Raw genomic sequence first — 24,463 nt, 5'->3', positions numbered from 1 at the left:
CGGTGTGAGTTACACTTTAAAGAGCAATGTGGAAGTGGAGGAGATCCCAGGGGTAGAGCTGAGTTTTTCATTACTGCGCCAACAACAGGCTGCAAAGTCAAGACTTCTAGTGCTGCCAGGATAAAACACCCTGTTGTATTTTGATTAGTGTGGCCCCGATACCGATACCCGATACCTGGCTGTGCAGTATTGGCCGATACCGATACCATCTGTTTGAAATTGATGTGTGTGTAATATATGAAGAACTGCATACTACTTAGGGTAGTAGAACTTTTTATTGCCTACCTGGAATCGGTGACAATAGCTGAATAAACTTTTGGCTCTCAAATGCCAAAATAGTGCAACATTCGTGAAAATATAACATGCTTAATAGTAGTGCAACAGTAAGACAGTAAAATTACCTTAATAATTGAATAATCTCTTGTAAACCCTGAATTTTGGCTCTCAAATGCCAAAATAGTGCAACTTTCATGAACTTATATAACATGTATAATACTAGTCGGGAAAGAGAAGGCTGCGTTCAAGTGACATACAAACATCAAAATGGTATCGGTGCCCTATTTGTTGGTACTCGTCGATACCGATACCACCATTTTAGTGCTGGATCGGGGCCCCGTCCCATACTGGTATCGGTATCGGTGCAACACTAGTTTTGATAATAGGAACTCAGGATATAACCTGTGAAAAAGAGCTATTATGTATTCAAAATAGATCCAGAAATACTTTTTGGTTGACTTTTACAGAACCTTTGGGTGACAGAAGACTTACATGACCTTCCATGCCCTCGACAGGGCTCCAGTCCCTCCAGCAGGTCCGTCCTGCCCTCAGCCTCATGGTGTCGTCAGGCCACAGCAGCTCCTTCCTCTTCGGTAGGTTGATGTTCTCGAGCACCTGAGTCACGTCCACTATCTGCGAAACATCAACAGCCAGCAGCAGGCATGACTTAAAGGGCGCTGATAGGTTCACAAACACACACGCTCAAATCTGACAGGGGCAGGAACGGCCGACAAAATTAGACGCAGACCTGCACCCGGTACGAGATGTCATCTCTCCGCACTGTGGAGACGGCGGGGTGGTGCTGCTGCGGATGGTGATGGTGGCTATGAAGCTGGCTAAGGGGATCCGTCACGGCGCTGCACACGCCGTCGTTTCCCAGGAGGCCCACCAGGGTGTGACGCTTGCAGGGCGGGATGCTGTGGCTGGAGAGGGAGGACGAGGGGCCGGCGGGGTCGGACGTGGAGCCCAGCCGCAGCTGCAGGGACGTGGGGAGCGTGCGCAGGGACAGCTGGCTGGTGGAGGAGCGGCGGCAGGGCTCCAGGCCCGTGGTGGAGGTGCGCAGGGAAGAGTGGCGGCTGCTGCTGTAGCGGTAGGACGAAGACTGGCTGGCCATAGAGGCACGGGCGGGCGACTGACGGACTAAGCCGGACTGAACGGACTGGGAGCTCTGGCTGGTGCCTGGACACAGCAGAGAAAAGGTTCACAACCGACCCAATAAGGTTACAGGGGTCAGAAGTTTACAATTTGTCATGTTAAGCCCACAAAAATGGTGTATTTAACTCATATTTCATTAAGTAGACCAATATATTAGACAACCTTAGACATAAACCGCCTCTGTCAGTCTGCCCCAGGGCAGCTGTAGCTACTAACATAGCTCACCACCGTCAGGGTGTGAATGTGTGTGGGAATGACTGTAGTATAAAGCGCTTAGGAGGTCGTCAACACTAGTTAAAAAGCGCTATATAAGTACAAGACATTTACCATAAACAATAAAATCTAATAGGAAAATTATGGACAAAAATACATAATTATGTAAAATAATTTTCAGAACAACGGAAACATTTTTTTGGGAAAAAATATAAAAAAAAAAAAAAACATAAAAATTGGTGGACATTTGTATACAGCCCACAACATACATCGATCTGAGACGCCTAGATAAAATTCACTGGAACCAAATGCCTTCAGAAGTCGTCCAGTTGCTAAATAGAGTCTAAAAAAAAAAATTACAAAAAAAAAAAAGAAAATAGAGCAAGCCCACCAGTACACGGCCTTTAACGTAAAACCGTGGCTGGCCCATTGATCAGGGAAGGAGCTGCAGAGAAGCACACGTCAGATGGGAGGAAACTATTAGACGTGCTCTCAATAAATCTGAGCGTTGTGAAAGAGGGGCGAGAGGGAAGCCATAAGAAAGCTGAAGCGCATTTTTCTACAGGCCATTTCGGGGGCAGACTTAACATGTGGAATAGGGGTGCCCTGCTTATTCCAAGCTGTAAACCAACACCGCCCCATCACAGAGATCAGTTAATCAATGGTGGTGGAAAGCTCGTGTCGTGGAAACGCTTTCCTTCAGGAGGGACAAAGAAGCTGCTCAGAGTTGATGCAAGATGGTTGGAGGCAAAAATACAAGGAATTGCTGGAGGAAAAACCCGCTAAAGGCTGAAGAGAGGGAGGCAGCAGGAGGACCCTATAGCTGGATCTACAATGGAAACGTTTAGATTAAAGCTGTGAAATCTGTCTGAGCTTCAACTAGGGCTGGACGATAATTCAATAACAATATGTATCGATCGATAGACGTTTATCGATAATAGAAAAAAAGGGTCAATAGAATAACAGTTTTACTCCTTTTGCATTCTAAATATCTATGTTAATATTACATCATTACATCCTCCCAACCAATCACAACGCAGACCCAAGGAACCAAGCTCCGCCCCCTTCAAAGAGTTCAGAGAGCACATGGTCTTTTTTCTTTTTTAAAAACTTGCAGTTTTGGTAAAAAGTTGATTGAATAAAGGGTTGAGTTTGAATTCAGTGTTTATGTGTTCTGTATCTAAACATAGGTCGCTAAGCAGCAGCATAAAATGGCCAGAGCTGCGCTTAAGATATACATTTTGAATTTGTTGATAATTATCGATATCGATCAATATGATTTCTATTTTATCGATATGCTTTTTTTTTTCCCCCTCTATCGTCCAGCCCTAGCTTCAACTATTTTGCATAGAAAAACGGGGAAACTTTCCCCTCTGTAGATGTGTATAACTGGATCATATCCAAAATGAGCCCTAAATGCTTACGCACGCCACACTGTTCATATGCTCTGGGTTATGGTGGGCTATCACAGCAAATCCCACTAAGATCCACAAGACTGTGGTTGTAACATAACAAAAATCTGAAAAATGAAGTGGTATGAATACTTCTGGGGGGCACTATACATTAGACTTAGGCAAACTTTATTGTCATTTTGTATGTACAGAATGCATACAAAACACAATTTCGTTGCGTACAACCTGCAAAAAGGGAACTAAAAGTAAGTCAAATTTTCTTGAAATTAATGTATTTTTCCTTGATTTAAGCAGGTAAATAAGACTATTTGCTAATGGAGTGAGTATTTTTACCCCTAAAATAAGACAATTAGATGATAGAGATGAAATGTTCCTATTTTAAGTGCAGAAATCTTATTCCATTGGCAAATAAGTCTTATTTACCTGCTTAAATCAAGGAAAAATACATAATAATTTCAAGAAAATATGACTTACTTTTAGTTCCCTTTTTGCAGTGTAACGTGCTGTGAGACTGAGCAGTTCTCACCTAAAGAATGGGGCTGGTACGAGTGAGGGGGAGCAGGTCCAGTGGTTCCACCGTGTGACACCGAGCTCTGGTGAGAATCCCCGCCGGTCCCGTTCCCACTGCCGCACGACAACCCCCCCGCATCCGAATCCTCGATATTCCCTCCGCTGTTGCAGCCTGCGCCGCAGCCTTTCCTCAACCTGCAACAAAGAAAGCCCGTCTGTTTTTGTTTTTGCCAACGGTACCGGACACACAATTATCTGAGCAGAACCTCATTTGTCCCCATAAGCGTGCTCCACACCTGTGCCAGGTGCTGACGACGAAGTTGCGGATGTTGGCGACGCTGATGGGACCCCCCAGGATGTGTCCGAGCTGGTGGTGCGTGTTGCAATAGGAGGTGGTCAGCGGAGACACGTAGATGGGGTACCCGATGGGCTGGTCGCAGGACGAGTTGATCATGTTACGCAGGGCCTGCTTGGCGTTCTGGATGCTCCCGCGCTCCGGGTTCCGGTTTCTCAGGAACACCAGCTCCTGTTGCTGCCCGGCCCAGAGGCCCCGGACGCATTCTTTGTTCACCTGCGGCACAAGCAGAGCGGCATTCTCCTTAACCGCCGCGTCGCGGGGCAGGTGGAGCCCACCGGACGGGGGCGAGACCGGTCCTACCTTGATGACGCGGAAGCTGAGGTACCGGCGATTGAGCATGATGATCTTGTACTCGTTGGTGCCTTCGTCCAGCACGTGGCGCAGGGCGAGCAGCGACGGGGCGTTGGACAGCACGGCGCTCCTCCAGGCCGGGTCGCCCTCGTGGGCGATGACCAGGTTCTGCTGGTGCGAGGAGATGGCCTCGTAGAGAATGGCGGGCTCGTCGTACTCGTCGGGGGACGTGAAGTGGTCCTGAGGGAGGACAGCGGCAGCGGATGACGAGTCTGAGCGCGAGCCTTAATGAGACGGCGCTACGCAGACGGCCCCTCACCTGGTGTAGTTTGAGAGACATTCGGATTCCAGGCACCACCACCTTCCTGAGCAGCTCCATGTCGGCGAAGATCCACTCGTCTCGCACCGACGAGATGCGGAAGTCCCCTTTAAATAACGCGTGCAGTCCGTAAAGGAAAGACTCCAGATTGCTGGGAGGGAGATCAGAAACAAGAGATGTTAAGCTTTGAACGCCGCTCCACACCTAGACGGGAAAAAAAAAATAAAACGGAGGCATGCGCAGTGTCTTTCAAAAGTATCCGCACCCATCAAACCTTTTTACATTTTGCCACATTCACACCACAATCTGTAGTGTATTGTATTGGGATTTCATGTCGCAGACCAACACAAAATTGCACAAAATGCTGTTTATAAATAATCTGATACATTTAGTGTGAATTTTTGTCCAATAACTTGTAGAAACATGTTTGTGTCCGAGGATTCAGAGAATCAGGTTTGCACATCTAGGATGCAGGAATTTATTTTACCCCCCTTCATCTTGGGGGAAGAAAGATCTCAAGCTCTGAAAATTGGATGGAGAACATCTATAAACCTCCAATAGGTTTTTCCATTGGGTCGGGGCTTTGATTACATTTTGATCTAAACCACCCAGTTGTAGCTCTGGCTGTATGCTTAGGGTTGTTCTTTTTACGAAATTCTCTGCTCCTCTGATCGGTTGTCTCGTATTTACCTCCATCCATCCACCAATAAACTCTGACCAGTTTCAATAGTAATGAATTGATTAGACGACCCTATCCACGTTCTGTCTGCTGTTTTCCTTTGTCTTTGTGATGCTGTTTGCGGTCCAATGCTCTCCGACACACCTCTTAGGCCTTCACAGGACAGCTGGATTTAAATGCATACTCCTAATTAACAAGGCAATTATTAATTAAGGCCCATCAGAGTAAATGGGGCTGGATCCAAATAAAAGCCACATTTTCAGATTTATATCTGTGTTCGTATAATTTTTCCTTATAGTTATGTTATATGCGGCGTTGTGTTGTGTTTCCGTCCCATCAAAATCCAATAAAATACGTTCAATTTTGAGACAAAAACGTAATAAAGTCAACATGGAAGAAATCCACCGCCTCCCACTGCTGTTTAGCTTATATAACCCAACATGCGCAGGCGTTGCAAATCATTCACTTGGCATCACGAAGATTACTAGATAACCTGGACATGTGATGAGCCGCGGTTCCCAGGGCTCTCCTTCCCAGCACGCACAGGCCGAAGCAGAGCAGCACGAGAGGCGAGTCTTTATCGCTGCTGAGTGGCTGCAAGACAAAAACAGACAAGGGAATAATCACCACACTAGTTGTAAAAATCACATGCGACACCATATGGGAAAGATTTCCATCTGACTTTTTAAAAAAAACTAAAATTTTTAGGGTATACCTTAGCCCTTTGAGAGTTACAATACTGGATCCAACCCAGGTAGACGCCACAAAAACTGTCTCTGGAGATGCCTGCAAGCCGATGGTCATAATCCTCGTCGATGTTTGGATTGAAGGTGGGGTCCAGGTCCACGTAGTTCCTCTCTCCACATCCTCGCAGGCCCTCTTTCATGGTCTCGTTAGCCAGCCACTCTTCAAGCTTGGGTGACGCGATCACGTAGTAGATGATACCCTGAAGCCCAGAGAGAGAGAGAGAGAGAGAGAGACGACGAAGTTCAAAGCCTCTCTAAATGTCTCCAAGCTCTTAAGAGACGTTTCTCGGCATTGGGAGAGGAGGAAACAAACCTTGACATAGTAAGTGGTGAGGATGCGCCTCAGGTCAAACACCTGCAGCATAGAGGCGGCGCTGTTGTCGGTGATACTGTAGCCCTCCAGAACGTATTTGGTGACCAGCACCTCCCAGGCCAGCCAGCGCTGACCGAAGGCCGCGTTAAAGGACAGGATGTGAGGGAGATGGCCTGGCTCGCAGCAGCAGCAGCCGTCGTCTTCCTCCACTCCCTCAGTGATGGCTTCCACTTCCCTCTGCTGGCAGTACGTTCCTGTGGGGATACAAATTCAATCAATAATACTGCATCAGATATTTCACTCATTCCTGTGCTCACCACAGTACAGAGAGCGCCCTTGTCAAGGTGTTCAATGACATCCATATAAACGCAGGCGGACGAAGAACCACAGTGCTGGTGCTACTGGACCTCAGTGCAGCATTGGATACTGTCCATCGCTCCATTCTGGGCCTGGAAACCTGGGTCTGCCTTTCTAAAACAGCAGGCAGTTGGTGTAAATCCTATTTAAAGGACAGGGACTTTTTTGTATCAGTAGGTAACTTTACATCAGAGACGACAAAAATCACATGTGGGGTTCCCCAAGGGTCCATCCTGGGTCCCCTCCTATTCAATATCTACATGCTCCCTCTAGCTTAGATCATCAAAACATCATCAGCTACCATAATTATGCAGACGACACACAGCTCTACATCACCATGTCACCAGGTGACTATGAACCAGTTCAAGCACTGAGAAAATGCTTAGAAGAAATCATTGCATGGATGTGTCAAAATGTTCTTCAATTAAATATTGATCCAAAAATTATTACTTCAGTTTTGTCTTTAGAGGAGCGATCAAAAGTTCGCACACAGCTTCAGCTGCTTCAGCTAGGAACCACTGATCAGGCCCGAAACCTGGGAGTAGTGATGGACTCAGACCTGAACCTCCAAAAGCATCTAAAGGCAAGGTTGAATTTCTATCACCTGAAGAACATTTCTAGGATTAAAGGACTGATGTCTCAGCAGGATCTGGAAAAATTAATCCAAGCGTTTATATTTAATAGAATCAATTAGTGCAACAGTGTTTTCACAGGACTTCCAAAAAAGTGGATCAGACAGCTGCAGCTGATCCAGAACGCTGCTGCCCGCGTCCTCACCAAGACTAAGAAAGTAGAGCACATCACACCAGTTCTAAAGTCCTTACACTGGCTCCCTGTATCTCAGAGAATAGACTTTAAAATACTTCTGTTAGTTTATAAATCCCTAAATGGCTTAGCACCTAAATACATCACAGACTTGTTATCAAATGTATCAACCATTCCAGACCACTCAGGTCTTCTGGCTCCAGCCTACTCTGAAAACCTAGAACCAGAAACAAACATGGAGAAGCAGCATTTAGTTCCTATGCTCCACTTATCTGGAACAAACTTCCAGAAGACTGTAAAAGTGCTGAAAGCCTGAGTTCCTTTAAATCAAGGTTAGAAACCTGTTTGTTCAGAGTTGCCGTTAAATGCTAATGCTCAATTTAAACTGTTGCAGTGAACTGAAACTTCACTTGACAAAGTTCGTAGTCCAACCTATCTTGACCTGTCGCTATAATTCCACTACAGTGTGCTGTCCTCTGTGTGTTTTCTTTTTTTATGTTGTGTTGCATGCACAGCACTTTGAATGGTCTTGTTACTGAAATGTGCTTTACAAATAAACCTGCCCAGCCTAATCAAAAACTGTCAGAACGAGAATCTTATCTTAGAAGGTGCATAAATATAGGAAGGTGTTTCCCAGTGAAAGGGTTTTAAGTGCCCGTTACAAACCCTAGGTTTAAAAAACAAACCAAAAGACTGAGGTGACCTGACATTTTTGCCCAATACTTCTCTAAAACCACCAACTGAACATTTTGCCACTGAACATGGTCCATAAACAGAAGATCTATCAATATGTCATTCTTTGAAAAACAAAAAAAAACTGTCAGATTTCCAGATGAAGACAAGCTGGTGACGGCTCACAAAAGAGTTGGGAATTCTGAGGAAGGTTTACAGCGTCACATGATGTGCTGCCAGCACTGCTCCTGCTTCAGCAGGTTTATCATGTAGCACAAACCCTCGGGCTACATGACTCAGAGTCACGCTGGTAAACTGCAGCCAGGTGTCCTTTCCCACTGAGACGAAGCCGTAAGCCGAGGTAGTAAAATCAATTTCGTCTTATTTTGACCTAGAAATGCAGGGGAATTGTTTACTTGTACTTTATGCTTCAAAACCTGGAAATGTGGAGAACACAACAGCAACAAAAAAAAAACTAAATAAAAAACAAGGCCAGAATTATGCAATCCTCAGTGAAAGGCCTCGATTAGCATGTTAATGTTCAAATTCATGACAGAAAATTAGAAAAAGGTTGCCAGGAAACAGCCTCTTTGATCTAAGTTTTACGATTGCACAACCTAACCTTGCAAAGTTATTCCTGAATGAACTAAAAATACGTCTGCAACAATGTCCTGTGGTCGTAATGAAAAGCGTGTGTGGAAAACTAGGCACAGCATGTCAGCACAAACAACACACCAATTGTCAAGCAAGGTAAAGGAGGTGTGATGATCTAGGCTTGCTTTGCAGCAAAAAGACACGGCCACCTCGCAGCCAAGGTGTCCACAACAAACCATTCTAGATGCCAGCATACTTAAAGCTCAAATTGGGTCACACAACAGGACACTGATTTCAAACGTGACAGAAAATCTAGCACAAAATAGCTGAAAAATAACAGAATCTGAAGGTGCTGCGATGGCCCAGACACAAACGGCTCCGTTAAATTAGCTAAATTATAAATTAGCTCTATAAATTAAATTAAATTAATAAATTAAAAAATAAATAAATAAATTAAATAAATTAATAAATTAGCTCTGCTAAAGGTGGTTCTGCAACCCACTGAATCACGGAGTGCACTTGGTTTTTCCCAACACACCCTTTCTGCTACGACTTTATCTTTGTTTAGGAGCTAATGGAAGGGGAAATCTGTGATGTGGAAACATACTTCAGGTTAGACCTAAATAACTTCAGGAACAAGTAAAGACTGGATAAATTTTTTTATTGCTTCTGGATACATAAAATCCTTAAATTAAAGCAGCATCGGCTTTGCTCTTATTCACAACCTATTGTTCTGTTAGTTTTCCCTGCAGTTAAAAATTGACATCAACCAACTTAAAGGAAATGTTGGCTGACTGTGACTACTTTACCCATTTGCATTTGCTCATCTGAGATGGAAGGTTTTTATACTAGAAGCCGTTTTATTCAGTAAACGAGCTTTTCTTAGGAACCACAGCCCTGACATGATGTGGGGATTTAATTATTTAGTATTTTTGAAGACAATAGCTCTCCATACGACCCATTAGAGCAGTAGTCTTCAATTTCAGTCCCTAAGGTCCAGAGTCTTTGAGTTTAGATGCGTCTTTGCTCCAACAGACCTGAATAAAACGGCTGAATTACCCCCTCAGTTTACAGTCAAGTTCTCCAGAGTCTTGCTGATGGCCTGATTAGTTGACTCAGGCAAGATGCAGAACACTGGACCTCCAGGACTGGAGTTGAAAACCCTTAATTGAGCTTTTTTTTATTTTTTGCCGCTTTGTGTTGCAGAGAATTTGAAAAAAGTAAAAGAGCCGCTACTGGCCAGAGGGCAATTAAAGTCTTACAAGAATGAAAAATCTAGCACAAAGCACTTGTGATTTATTAACCTCACGTTTTGCTTTCATAGCCATTTCATAGTAAGGACCACAAGCATCCAGTAAATTAATTAATTAATTGAGCTTTTTTTTTTAATCTAACTTCAACACCGACAAGTACTTTCAACTTTATTCTAATTTTATTTTATCCTATCTAAAATTTGGGGTCCAACATTTTGGACACTACTGGAGTAAACATTAAATTGTTAAATTTCCCGCATTTTCACAGATCTGTTTAAAACTCTTCTTTTGTGCTTCTCGTGTACCCATTTAAACACTGGAACCGCTTTCTGTAACAGGCCTAAGACACTACCGAAAAACGTAACTATTTTACTGTAAAAAAAAACCCTACCAATTCCTCCGTGAGGTCATTGAAAAGGACCCTAATCATTTTACCTACAGATCTTTATCTGCTTGCCACAAGCCTCACCTCTGAACTCGAGCCCTCGGAGCTGAAAGGTCACCAGGCCGTTGCCGATCTCAATGAGATGCACCAGCGCATTCAGGTAGTCAGATGCTAGAATGAAGCAATCCCCAGTGCTGAAGTTTCCCCAGCGGCCCAGGAGGAGGTCTCCACACAGGCTGTGCTGCAGGGAGCGGGTCAGGTGCTCGTAGAAGATCGAGTTCAAGTTGTTGTCATCAGAGCCTGAGAAAAGGAAAGTTAAAGTCAAGATTCAAACCTTGCATTTTAGAGGCATCCACATTTATTGCAAAGATCGATCGATCGATCAATCAATCAATCAATCAAATCAGCTTTCTTTCTAGAGCACATTTTAAAAAGCACATGGGTCACCAAAGTGCTGTACATTAAAACAAGAAAAGGTTAGAAAAACAAGTTAAAAACATACATCCACAACATCAAAAGCTAAAAACCAGGTTCAAGTATTTTAAAATGTAGTGTCTAAGTGTATTTGCTTTTCAATTAAGAAAACATCATTACAGTCCTTCAATATCCAGATCAGTGGGGTCCCTATTGAGCAAAATATCCAGGAATAATTCTGGACGCTCAGTTAAATTTTAGGAGCCATGTTGATAAAATCAGCAAAACTGTTGGAGCAAATATAAACTGCTATAAAATCATTAGAAATTGTGTAACACTTCATTGTGCTGAGATGTTTTTGAACTCCATGATCCTCTCACATTTTTCCTATGGAGCTACTGTCTGGTCTCAGACTAGCCAAACTATACTCAAACCATTAGCAAGTCTTTATAATCGGGCTTTAAAGGTTTTATATCAAAAACCAGTCAGATTCCACCACTGTCAAATTTTGGCTAAATTTGGCATTTTGGACTTTCCAAATTTTATAAAATCTTTTAAAATAGATTTTTTTGCATACAGAGATTGCAGGGCAATAGAAAATCTATTAGAGCGGCTTGCGATGGAAATTGTAAGGTCCCCTTTCGAAGAACCACTTTTGCTCAAAGTGCTCTGTCTGTGAGAGGATCTGCAGCTTGGAACTCACTTCCTGTTAATTTAAAGTCTGTCACCAGTTTTAGTATGTTCAAAAAACAAACAGAACTCTGGTTATGTCAAAAACAGAACTGTACACATTTTTGATGTTTTTATGTTTCATTGTTTGCTTGTAGATGTTGTCAATATTATGTTGCGCTATTTTAAATTACTTTAATTTTTAGAGGTACTTCTTAAAAGCCCATCTAGGGACAAGTGCAGCGAATTAGCTGTTACTATTGCACTATGACGCAAACATGGGACTACTGTTTTATTCAGTCTGTCTATGTTGATGTGTGTCTGTCCCTACCAAATAAACTTTGAAAAAAAAAAAATGGCATACCCGACAAGATCACAGTGTATTAAAAGCCAGGGAATAAAAGTGCGTTTTTAAAAGAGATTTAAAAACAGGAAAAGAGGAGGCCTGTCTGATGCTAAATGGTAAGTTATTCCATAACTTAAGAGCAGCAACAGCAAATGCTCCGTCACCTCTGAGCTTCAGCCTAGTTTTAGGGACTGTCAGCAGCAGCTGATCAGCTGATCTAAGGGGTCAAGGTGGGCAGTAAGGCTGAATCAGCTCACATAAATACGGTGGAGCAAAGTTGCTCAAACATTTAAAAAAAAAAAAAAGCTTAAAATTAATTCTGTAGCGCACAGGGAGCCAAGAAAGGTCTGGCTAAAGCCTATATACAGTGCATTACGATAGTCAGGACGAGCTGTGATAAAAGCATGGACTGGTTCCTCCAAGTCAGGTCTTGCTGAGATTGATTTCACCTTTGCTATTTGATAAAAAAAAGTTTCTGAACAACACTAATGATCTGTTTCTCACATTTAAAATCAGAGTCAAACTTTACCCCCAGACTGGTGACACAATCCCTGAGATAAAATGACAGCAACTTGGTCCAAACAACATAACTTCTGTCTTGCTCTCATTTAAACTAAGGAAGTTCGGGGAAAGCCACGCTTTAATGTCTTCACGGCAGTGCAAAAAACCTTCAGAATAATGTACCTTTTACTGCAGCAGCACAATGACACAAAAAATACTTAGCTTATTCCTGACTTGAATCGGATTGAGAATCAGTGGAGGTAGCTAAAGATTAGGGTGATGGCAAACGGGCCTTCCAACCTTAAAGACTTGGAGCTCATCACTTAGATAAATTATTAAAATACCAGTGGAAACTTGCAGAAAACTGTTTAGCTATTAAAAGGGAGGGTTTGATTGCTGTGATGCCAATTAAGATTTTTCAGAACGGTGTAAGTTGTTTTTTTAATTGCCGTATTTAACAAAATGCTAAATACCAAAAAATTTCTAAATTGATTCTCTTTTTCCATCATTTAGAATCTTTCCTGTTCCACGGTCACAATCATAAACATGGAGTTTATGACTCTAACGAGACTTTAAAAGGTGCATAGCTACCTTTTTTTTTTTCTTTTTTTTATATTTATACATCAGTAACTCACTCTGTTTGCATGCAAAGTTTTTATGAAAGATTATCATGTCCTGCTGGTGTATTAGTTATTATTTTGGTGTTTCACGGTTTGTTTTCCTCAATTTCTTAGTAAATAAATCCTTTTGTGTGTATTTATAATAAAAACGGAAGTATGATACTGCCCGTGCGCAGCAGGGCATAAATCAGGAGGCAGCTAACGGCTATTAGCATCTCCTAGCGAACTGTGGAAACCCACTGAGCTATATAATACACTGGAGTGCTAATCACCGTCTGTTAGAACGAGTCGCTTTGAAGCCACCAGCCGCCATATTGGTACTCCCTATTTCCCCCCAGTAACTAGGGAATATGTGCGCTACAGCATCGAATAACGAGGATTTTCTCATGTTCAGGGGGGGCTTAAGACTTTTAAAATGTCAAATGCCATATACTTTTATGTTATGTTCTAAAAATATCAAGTACTGAGAAAGTCGTGTGCTGAAATATTTTGCATTTTATTCATTTAAATTTATATATGTTTAACATTTATAAATATATAAATAGCAATGTACAAAAACATATATTTACATATGTGTATACATATATATATACATATATACATATACACATACTTATATATACACATATATATATATTTAATATGAATAACATGTAAAATATTTCAGCACCTAATTTCCTAGTAGTTGATAGTGTTAGTACATCCACTGACTGTAGAATTACCAGTGAAACGTTTTCACACAGCCAGAAAACTGCTTGTTGTTGCAACCAAATCCTATGGGATTCTGTGAGAGTAGGGAGTAGCAAGATGGCGGCCAGTGACTTCAGTTTTTCGGCAAAATCAGCACTCCAGTGTATAATATAGCTCAGTGTGGAAACCATGAAGAATGGTCCAAGATCCAAGGAAAACAAAAACACAAGAAAATATATGATTCCAAGACAGAAAAGACTGTAATAGCGCTGGGAATACAGTATGAACGTCGGTGTTCACTGAAGCGGAAACTAAGCTGCTGGGATGTGACTGCAGAATTGATTGCAGTGAGCAAACAACCTTATTAATGCTGTGATAATAGTAATAGCAATGCAATTCTTAGCCTCTACTGTCTTACGTACAAACAACAATATAAATAGATTGATTTGATAGATTAGTTCTTACCTTGATGCTGTGTCTCTGTTTTTGTTTATGAACGGTAAATTAATTTTGCCATGATGTTCTGATATGAGGCTCTTAGAATTGCTGTAAATCAGTTTATTTAATTAATAACAGTTACTCTTCGATCACACCGAGCTGCCACTTTACCACAAAGCATTGCAGAGGGTCAGACTTGGTTCAGCATTACTATTAATTGTGTTATTAGTAGTAATATAATTATTATTAATAATAATATTAGTCAATCAGAAATGGCTTTCTGGTAGTTCTGTGATACTGCCAGTAGATGGCGCCATGTCTGTTTATATCTGCTAATTGTGCCCGATGCTGGGGTCATATTTAGGCTTTTTTTTTTTTAATCAAAAAACCATTAGGATGGACGCTTGGTGTATATAACCTTATTTTATCATGATCAAACGGTTTTAGTTTTCTTTTTTTTTTTTATAAGCATATAACATGGCTATGTACCTTTAACCCAAACTCTGTGCTCAGTTCACCTTAGACCAACATTGAGCGTGTGTTTAGTGTGAAACAATTGCTGGATCTGCGGAAAAGTACCAGATTCATGCTGGTAAGGTAAGGATGGTGGAGAATCTGTGATGCTATGTTTCTTTTCCAAAGGCCGTAGAAACCTTGTTAAAATGCACGCCGCCATGGACTCTGTTCGACCGTTGATTTTGTTAAAAACAAGTAGTTTGGTATGTAAGGTTTATTTTCTGCACTGAATATATATATACATAGATTAAAGGTAGAATTATAAGTGTGAGTTTATGCCGCTCCTGTAATTAAAAAAACGTTTTAATGAAAATTCATTTTCAAGCTTTTTACCAGACATCGTTGTAGAAAATATATTTTACCAACAAATATATGCCATAATCATTTATGGGGTACTCCTATCAACTGATCAGGGGTAACGGGGCTTTCTTTTGTCCATATAAGCCTTGGGCGAAGTCTTTGTCAACATGTGGGTAACAATTCAACACAAAATGACAACTCACCCGGATTTCTGTCAAGCTGAGAGGCTAGACGAGTGTTTGAGTGATCAACTCTCTTGGTGCTAGACGAAATAAAAATAAAATAAAACAATAGCTATTTTAGAAAGACATAGACAGGAATAAGCAGTTTCAAAGACAGCATGTATTTGTATACACTGTTGCATACTTGTAGTCTCGCTCCCAGAATTTGACAGGTCGAACATAGGAGGTGATGAAGATGGCGCTGCCAAGGAAGGGGTTGAGGGGAGTGGAGAAGACTGCGGAGACTACGGCCTGGACAAACAACATGGCAGAATCTGGAGGAGCTCAGGTCAAGGTTACTCTGCAACAATGTGTGAGGTGGAAAAAGACTATAGAAACTTAACAAGTCAAACGATAAAGCTCTAAATACTCTATTCAGCTGAAGCGAAAACATTAATTAGGTGCAGCTCGATCACAAACGAATGTGTACGGGTTGTGTGGCCAAAAGATACGAGGCACAGCAAAGGGTTGAGCAAAGGCATGGAAGGCTGAGCCCCAGGTGATCTGCCATGGAGCAATATAGGTGTAAACAAAGTGCAGCTTGTAAAACAGCTCCCACAACTGTAAAAACAAAGAGAAAAGGGAGAGAGAGAGAGAAATGCTGTGAATTTCAACTGTATGCAAAGCCATATGAACCACATCAATATGCCTGGACCGCATTCTTTGCACTGACGTTTACAGAGTGAACATTCCTCTCACCTTGCTGAAAACGATGGACATGAGGAAGAGGTCCAGCAGCAGCGTCTCGGACAGATGGCGGTAGTCGAAGGTGAAAAAGAGGACGGTGAAGAGGATGGTGACGTACTGGTAGGTGGGACTGCTGTAGCAGGATCGGAGCAGCTTCAGCCCGGCTATTGTGATCATCAGAGCGCCAACTCTGGAACAGAAAGCATCGAGCAGTTGCATCAAAAAAAAAAAAAACATTAGTGTGGGTACACAATCAGACGATTTTACTCTGAACCTTCATATCTTTTAACTTGTAACCACCGGGTCCTGTTACACCTTCAGAGTAAAGGTGATGGGGGCTCGTTCTAAACGGTGCATCTATACCGGCATCAGAAATGTGGACTTCACAGTGTTCTGCTGCGTCATGACTGGGAAAGTTACTCTTCTGGGACGAAATAGACTTGTTTATTTATTTATTTCAATATTAAGGGATTAACTGACCACCTGGTCACACAATCAATAACTGAATTGAGACAGCAAGGAATGCCATCAGTTTTACTGTCCAGTTTCAAGCACCCACCATTCTGAAGTGAGTGAAGCATCTGCACAGCACGGCGTGAGATTATGTTGTTACAGGGTTATTGAAGTCATCTGAGTCACAGTTATGTCAATTCTGTAGAGGCGGCACACGTGTGAGAGCTACGCCGCTTAATCTACTATTAGGTTACTGGAGGACATCAGGGCCTATTTTTCTCACTTTACTGAGTTCTACTGTTCTCCAGTAATGCATTGCTTGTCGTCATTGCATCTTTTAACTTTCTGTTCTCTCTTTTTTTTCTTCATAGTAGGTACACCTGGTCTGGCGTTCTGTTAGCTGTGACATCATCCAGAGAAGACGGCTCACCCGCTACTACCATCTAATGTAGAACAGATTACTAGATCAATGTGTGCTTTTGTGCTTTTTTGTCTCTCTTGTTGTGTCTCTGCTCTGTCTTCTGTAACCCCAGTCGGTCGAGGCAGATGACCGTTCATACTGAGCCCGGTTCTGCCGGAGGTTTTCCTTCCCGTTAATGGGGAGTTTTTCTTTCCACTGTCGCTTCATGCTTGCTCAGTATGAGGGATTGCTGCAAAGCCATGTACAATGCAGACGACTCTCCCTGTGGCTCTACGCTTCTCCAGGAGTGAATGCTGCTTGTCAAGACTTGAAGCAATCAACTGGTTTCCTTATATAGGAAATTCTTGACCAATCTGTATAATCTGATTGAATTTGACTTTGTAAAGTGCCTTGAGATGACATGTCATGAATTGGCGCTATATCAATAAAATTGAACTGAATCGGCATAATGTCTGAAGTATATGTACTGGCTTGGTTTAACTAACCAAACTGATCAAATTGTGTTGGCTACAGTGTCAAATGTATTGGAAGGCAAAGCTGGACTATTAGTTTCCAATGGATTTATATCTTTCTATAGTCATAGTATAATTTGTCCAAACTCAAACTTCTATGTTTGCGATTGAAGGAACCAAAAACAGATTTTTTTTTTTTTTTTAAAATGACATCACTTGTGATAAAACACAAAAAACAGCATGTTCATAGCATCTAAGGCTTGTTATGGCACTTTCAGTTACAAACTTTACAAACACAGCATGATTTTGTTATCTGTGATTTTGTTTTTGTTTTCTTGTCTATGTAGTAAGATATGCTGAAAGTGCTCAAATTAAAAGTTAAAAGTTAATTCTTGTGATTTGCCAAGAAAAAAACATTCATTTATAGATACATTCATTTTTAAAATCCTAGGGTTGTGAGTGAATGTGTCCGGTACTCTAAGTCCAACATAGTGGATTCCAGAACACATTTAGCCTTCCTGCACATTGATAGACAAAAGGGAAGTTGAAAAAAAAAGAAAAAAAAGACAAGAAAACCATAAGAAAACGTCGACTGCTCACTCTGTGTCAAGTTTCTTTGGACTGGCGAGTTCCCTGGCGCTGCCGCTCAGCTCGTTGAGAATGACGAGAGGATAGAGGACGTTCTTTTCTACAAACAGCAGCCACACGTGAAGCCTTTCGAACCACATAACGTGAGCCGCATCTGAGGAGAGAGGAAAGCTTTAGAGTTCAGACGTGAAACGGCAGTAGACAGAAAAACTCCATACGCTCTGCTTACTGAAGGCAGACAGCTGTGTCACATTAGAACCTCAAGCCTCAACATTTAAGGTGTTTTTATGTCACAGACGAACACAAAGCAGCAAATACTCGTGAAGAGGAAGGAAAATGATGTCTTTTAGAAATGTTTTACAACTAAAACTCTAGAGTGTCACAGATTTCCGCGATCGTCTTGACAATACGATGCGCGATGAGCAGTCCTTCTGCTTTGCCTAAAATTACTCGTACCCACGGCAGACTTAGTTTTTGGATAAAGGGGTTTATTTCGAATAACTCAAACGAACTTAAAAGAGCAAAAAATATTTTTTAAAAGGAATTAGTTGGCTGTTTCTTTTCACATTTTAAAATTTAAAATGGCATGTTGAAAAATATTTAAACCCTTCTAAAAATCATAGAGAAGTCATTTTTGGTGAAGAGGTCCAATTGTTTACGGTATGAAAGACTTCCCATCCCTCCACTGTTTAGCTCCCAGCACTGATTATCTATCAGACTCTAGTCAGGACTCTGGTTGGGCCACTGCAAAACTGTTAAGACTAAACCAACCTTTGGAAAGCTTATGAATAATTTTGGGGTTAAATGTACATAGATCTCATAGTCAGTGGTCTATCCAGGTCCTAAAACAAAAAAACATAATTTTCACCTTAACAGCATTGTTTTATAAAAGAAGTTGCCTGTGGTTACATTCCAAATTTTGGCAAAGAAATAAGTTAGCTGTAGTTTCTAAAAAGATATATTCCCAGGTGCGCGGAACGTTTTGTTCCGCGCACCTGGGAAAATTCCTAACGACACGGAGAGTCCAGGGCGGAAAAACATGGCGGACAATCAAGCGCTCCTTCTGGTGGAGGTTCGTAAATACAGACATCTTAATGATCCGGCCCATAAAGATCATCGTGATCAACAAATTGTTAACAGCTCCTGGACAGAAATCGGCGTCACTCTAGGAAGAAAGGAAGAGGCTTAAAAGTTGGAAACATTTAGGCCTTTTATGTGTAGTGGGGTGTAGTACTACGCTGCCGTCTAGATTCTAGTGCTACTTCGGAGGAAAAGCCGCCTGGAGCTTTAATGCTGCTGTGTCCGTCTCATTTCTGCATGTCAAGCATAAACCAGCCTTAAGGGTCTTGCTCAGGGATCCAGGGTAGCGGTCTGTGGGAGTCGAACCCACAACCTCCAGGGCGCAAGCGCAATTCTCAACACACTAGCTCACCACTCCCACTCAAAGAACAATACAGCCACAGCTGTGTTTGCTATTTTACGAATCAGGTGACTTGACAACAACTGCTTGAACAAGATTTTATTTAGGGTAATAAACATGGCTGAAAACAAAGGCATCACTTTTCCTATGTGCAAACAATAAAAAAAAACACATCTGATTTCCAATTCCTGCCCCAATTATGCACTATTTTGTGATGGCGTTATTAAGATCTGTCCTTTAATTTGACGAATGCATAACGACCGTGAGGATTAGAGAGCCTTGTGTGCTTACCTCTGACTTCAAACTGATAGTACTCCTTGGTTTTGAGCAACGGGTGAGAGAAGCAGTACCAGGGCAGCTGCTTGCGGACTTGTGGGAGCAGGTAGTGGGTGAGCAAGCCCACCGTTCCCAGCAGAGCGTACAGGACATAGCTCAGGAAAGGCTGAGAAAAAAAAAAGCGCTCCTTAAACTCAAGGGTTACACGCATGCAGAGCAGGGGCCAAAAGGTTTTGTCCGTGCTCATGGATGCTCCGCAGACACATGGAAGCATTTATTCACACGACACTGTTATGGGTTGTAATTACTCCTCCAAAGTAATGTGCTTTGCCCACACTTTAGTTCTCAGAGCTGACATATTTACTGTACCTGCAGTGCTATGAACACTGTGCTGACATGTATGGCAAAGTAAAGGACAGCAATGGCCACACAGACAATCAGGTCCGACTGCAGGCGCTCATTCTACACGTTTGAAAAAAAAAAAACACCAGGCATGAGATGAGAAATCTAGTATTAACAAATGTCATGTAGCTGATCCACACCTAACCAGCGGCTGGACGACTCGGGGCGCTACACTCACCACAGAGGCCCTGAGTTTGTCTGGCAGAGGGTCCTGCACCTCGGAAAGGGGGTCCTCTGGGTTCTTGTCCTTTACATTTGGTAAAATCTTGGACTGTATCAGAGAGCTGGCAAGAAAGAGGGAAAGAAACTGCTTGTTACATCACCACCATGGGTCTTTAGCTTAATTTATCTGGGGGAAAAACTGAACCACAGTTTTAAAATCCCATTCTCAGATGATCTTGCCACTATGTAAATGTCTACATGGAACAGATAAAACTCTAATGAGGACTTTTCTCTTTCAGACACCGGTAAAGTTAAACACTTTTGGATGAAGTCACGTCATTCTCATTCTGTTTTTTCTGGTTGGATGACATCTCAGGCAAAAGTGTGTTTATATATTGAACCTCAAATGCTAGTCTCTAATTATATAATTAATGTAAAAAGCACAAAAAAAAACGATTGTTTTGTTAATTACTTTAAAACTAGTATTTAGACTTTTAGAAATATTTTCTGTAATAAAAATAAAAAAGAACAAAAAATATTAGCTAACAAGGTGCAGATAAAGTGGGGCTGCTGTCCTGCTGCATGGCGTCAGTGCTTTGATTTGAACGTCCTAATTTTTAATGACAAGCGTTTCAGCTGCTTTCTGTGCTGCGCTGACGGCGAATGCTGATCACTCTGCCTCTTCTTATTTCTTTTTTTTTGTCCACACATTTTGTTGAAGGTTTTAGATTTTACAAATTTACAATTAAACAACACTCCCCCCCCCACCCCCACCCACCCATCGCCCACTCGAACATCCTGAGAGCAGAGACATGTCACGGTAAGAGCCTTCGCTTACAAATATAGAACAGAAATACACAGTAAATACAATCAAGTATCACTACACACATATAAAAAAACAACAACAATAATAATAATAATAATAATAATAATAATAATAATAATAATAATAATAAGCAAAAAAAATAAATACTGAAAAAAAAAATACTAATAATGAACAAAACCTTGAATTAACTAGTTTGTTCGTCAGCAGAGAGGGAAATAATGAAATATTGCATTAGGAGGTTCCATTGTTCGTTTCTCATTTCCACAGTTTCTCTTATTTCTCACCTAACCTTTTTAAGCATCGGACTCAGCCGTCTATTGCGGGTTGTTTTATCTCGATCGCGTTTCAAGCTGAAAGCGCTGGCGCTGTTTCGCACCTGCTTTGAAAACGGATTTCTTTTGTCTTCTAAGAAGATGGGGTCATGTGACTGTTAAACATCTACTGTCAGGACCAAACAGGTTAAAGCACCGGGTGAGACAGGTTAAAATGTAAAACAATACATAACAATTAAGTAGAATTATACTAGAGTATTTTTATGTACGTATATCTTTGTAATTCATCAAAAATATTGACCGACTTAGGAACAGTTGTTAGGTACATCAGTACAAATTAACATGTTCATCGGTAGGAACTAGACGAAGGAAGGGGCAGAATAGCAGTGTGTGCGAATGAAATGTGTCATACTATCACTTCTCTTTCAATGTGAAAGTCACTGTAAAGGACAAAAAACACTTTTCATCATTAACCCCTGATTCCTTAGCTGCATGATATATAGTCACTGGCCTATAATCCAGCTCTGCAGAAAAGTGATGCATTATTTATTTTTAGACTGGTGGTGCAAAACCAAGCAGCCTTAGCAGGCTGGCTAGTAATATGCTTGCAATAAAAGAACAACAGACGTTTTAAAAGTAAGCACCTGGAACACACTGTTATTTTGCAAATGAACAACGCCGACCTGAGAATAGAGCCGTAGACTTACACGAGGACAGAAGGGTCACTGCTCTGCCGGCTCAGGTGGTAGGACACTGCCACCAAGAGGCCGCAGAAGACTGAAAACAACACGGGGATGTGATGCGGCTCCCAGGTCTCCTAAGACAAAACAAGCGCAAGAGTTTGTCCCTTTAACGCTTCAGACAGAACGTGTATTTAGAGAATGTATAAAATCAAATACATTAAAAAGGAATAATAATCCCCCTTCGACTTTAACAGGATTAAAAGAAACACGGTGATGGTTAATTGCTTGGTTGGGTCTTACCTTAAGAGCTCCATAGCAGAAGCCGTAGAGCAGAGCCACGGTGACGACGCTGCGCAGGACGCTGTACAGCGCCGACACCAGACTCGTGCAGGCTGCAGGGAGGGAGAACGGCAGCAGTGAGTGGACTCAGACTGACAGGACCCCGGGTCAGGCGGAACGCAGCCCGCCGCCCTCATTAAGCCTCTTGTATTAACGTGTATAGGGTGCGACAAAGTGTGCGAGGGTGCTCCACATCATCCCGTAGTGGTCAAAGCGACACCACCCCTCCCCCCCTCCCCGCAGAGCATCGGCTCATCTACGAGTCACTCACCGTTGCCCCCGAACACATGGATGTCCAGCTGCTCGAAGAGGTACATGACGAACGTGTTGACTTGTGGCAGCAGCCCCACGAAGAACACGATGGGGAAACACAGGGTGAAGACTGCAGAGAGACGCACAAGGTGACTTTCCACGTCGTCTGATCAGCTGACTGCTGATGCAGATGGTAATTTGAACATTTCCAAACAAAAAGCCTTCCTTACATTCTTGCATCGTCGTGTTTTAACACGTTTACTTTGCGCTCATTTGGAAAGGTGCCTTTAATAAAACTTAAACAAAACTCTGCGAGTGAGGGTACCTACGTATGACAAGGTCTCTGGCCGAGGCCAGCAGCAGCGAGCTGGTGAGCGCCACTCCGTACAGCGTGAAGCGGGACGAGGTGATCCTCAGGCTGCCGTAGTGCAGCAGGCAAATGAGGCCGCAGCAGAGGCAGAAGTAGACGGGCCGGCTGTACGCTATGATGCGATTGTGACCCTGCAGGACACACAGAGAACGGCCACACTCTTAGATGCCGGTCGCTCTCAGATCGTAGGTCAGAACGGGCCTGTGTCTAAGAGCCCCGCAAAAAACACTCACACCCAGTGCACTTTTCCCCGCGTTCTGCTTTTTGTGTTTTACCGGGAGTTCCTAGATGCAACCAGCGCAATAAAGCGCAGAACTGCGAACTAGAAAGAAAAACGTGAACGGCTTTTTGGAAAGTGTGACGCTGGTTTGTGTTCAGCTCCCTTGAAACCGATCCGGTGCTACCGGTCTCCATCAGAAGTCGCCTAATTAGTAAATAATGGCCACCTCGGTTTAATTTAATCCCGGCATGAATCCGTCTGTTCTTTAAAAGGCCTTAGAGGCTTGTTGGAGAACATCGGTGAACAAGCAGCGATGCGAAGACCAAGAGACACAGCGGACATGTCAGAGAGAAGGCTGGGGAGAGGTTTAAAGCACGATTAAGTTATAAAACTAGCGAACGCTTTGAACTAGCAGGAATGGGGCGCATAGTCACGAATTAAGCGTTCGTGACCATGCTAAAATATGCGCTAAATATGCGCAGACTCTGGGAGAAAACCCATTAAAAGTTACAAAAGAATTGGGATTGGGGTGGAAGTTCACTTTCCCCCTAAATATTAAGCCAGAAATACAACAGAATGGTGTACATTAAAACACATTCGTGTTTCCAGGCTCTTTTCAGAGGAGAGGATTGAATTTTGATGTTCCCAGATGTTCTCAAACCATATATCATTTTCCTTCCACCTTACAACTCCGCTCTAACTAACAGTGTTAATCTATTCATAAAAAAAAACCTAAAAAAAACAACTAAACATGTGCCAAATGGGTATGGATATCAACATCAACACTGGATGCAGTCAAGTCGTTCTCATCCTGTCTTTTCTGGTTGGATAACTTCTCATGCAGAAGTGTATATAAACCTCAAATGCTAGTCTCTAATTATATAGCTAATGTAAAAAAAAAAACAAAAAAAACACTAGTTTTATTAAGTGCTTAAAAAACAGTATTCAGTCTTTTAGAATTATTTTCTGTAATAAAAAAAAAAACAAAAAACTAAAAATATTAGCCAACAAGGTGCAGATAAAATGGGGCTGCTGTCCTGCTGCATAACGTGGCGCAGTAGACGTAAAATAGTTTCTGTAGTGCGGTGACAACCAAACAATTATTCCGAAGGAAAATGTGGCTTCTGAGGTATCAGAGTCATATCAGATCTGTTCCACGGGACGAAGGTCTAAAAAGAAACGGCGTCGGGTGTAAGGTTTCACTGCAGGAGGAGGATGCAGGTGCGCGTCGTGCGAGCGGAGGCGGCGACTTGCCGTGCTTTGCAAAGATTAGGGCACTGTTCACGCACCGAGACTCGGGTTAAAAAGAGCACTGTTGTTGGTTTTTTTTATCCGTTTATTTTCTAGGCTTGTAAAAAAAATAAAAAATAAAAAAAAGAAGATCCAAAGTCCTACATTGGAGCTGGGGGAAAGGAAACGGGGACAGCACTTGCGGGTAGAGGGAGAGAAAGTGAGATGCAGACAAAAAAGCGAGAGAGCGAGTGGAGGCCTAAACTCTCAGCAGCTATTTAAAGCTTGAGCCTCCAGCTGAGTAAGAGCTGCATTAATAAAAGACAGCGTTTCAGAGCAGCCTACTGACGCAAGGGGGGTGTGGGGGGGAAATCACACAGTAAAAGCAGCATCATTG

General features: G+C 42.2%; 1 protein-coding gene across 3 annotated transcripts in view; it reads right to left on the bottom strand.

Moving 5' to 3' along the window:
• pcnx1 (pecanex 1) overlaps window positions 1-24,463 on the bottom strand; it is a 56,662-nt gene that overhangs the window by 2,394 nt on the left and 29,805 nt on the right. For all 3 annotated transcript variants that reach the window (XM_036150983.1, XM_036150984.1, XM_036150986.1), the window contains 22 exons: window positions 22,576-22,747; window positions 22,266-22,376; window positions 21,956-22,047; window positions 21,680-21,789; window positions 19,891-19,996; window positions 19,680-19,772; window positions 19,326-19,476; window positions 17,627-17,768; window positions 15,713-15,890; window positions 15,466-15,574; window positions 15,159-15,288; window positions 14,996-15,054; window positions 10,383-10,598; window positions 6,273-6,526; window positions 5,929-6,159; window positions 5,707-5,807; window positions 4,535-4,685; window positions 4,225-4,455; window positions 3,863-4,137; window positions 3,583-3,761; window positions 1,025-1,455; window positions 769-909 (listed from right to left, as the gene is read on the bottom strand). In XM_036150983.1, the coding sequence (XP_036006876.1) occupies window positions 769-909; window positions 1,025-1,455; window positions 3,583-3,761; window positions 3,863-4,137; window positions 4,225-4,455; window positions 4,535-4,685; window positions 5,707-5,807; window positions 5,929-6,159; window positions 6,273-6,526; window positions 10,383-10,598; window positions 14,996-15,054; window positions 15,159-15,288; window positions 15,466-15,574; window positions 15,713-15,890; window positions 17,627-17,768; window positions 19,326-19,476; window positions 19,680-19,772; window positions 19,891-19,996; window positions 21,680-21,789; window positions 21,956-22,047; window positions 22,266-22,376; window positions 22,576-22,747 (3,663 nt within the window). The remainder of the gene's footprint in view (window positions 1-768; window positions 910-1,024; window positions 1,456-3,582; window positions 3,762-3,862; window positions 4,138-4,224; window positions 4,456-4,534; window positions 4,686-5,706; window positions 5,808-5,928; window positions 6,160-6,272; window positions 6,527-10,382; window positions 10,599-14,995; window positions 15,055-15,158; window positions 15,289-15,465; window positions 15,575-15,712; window positions 15,891-17,626; window positions 17,769-19,325; window positions 19,477-19,679; window positions 19,773-19,890; window positions 19,997-21,679; window positions 21,790-21,955; window positions 22,048-22,265; window positions 22,377-22,575; window positions 22,748-24,463) is intronic.

The sequence above is a fragment of the Fundulus heteroclitus genome, chromosome 19 (genome assembly GCF_011125445.2).
Source record: "Fundulus heteroclitus isolate FHET01 chromosome 19, MU-UCD_Fhet_4.1, whole genome shotgun sequence".
NCBI lineage: Eukaryota > Metazoa > Chordata > Actinopteri > Cyprinodontiformes > Fundulidae > Fundulus > Fundulus heteroclitus.
The sequence above is the reverse complement of the archived record's forward strand: the minus strand, read 5'-3'. Positions and strand labels throughout refer to the sequence as shown.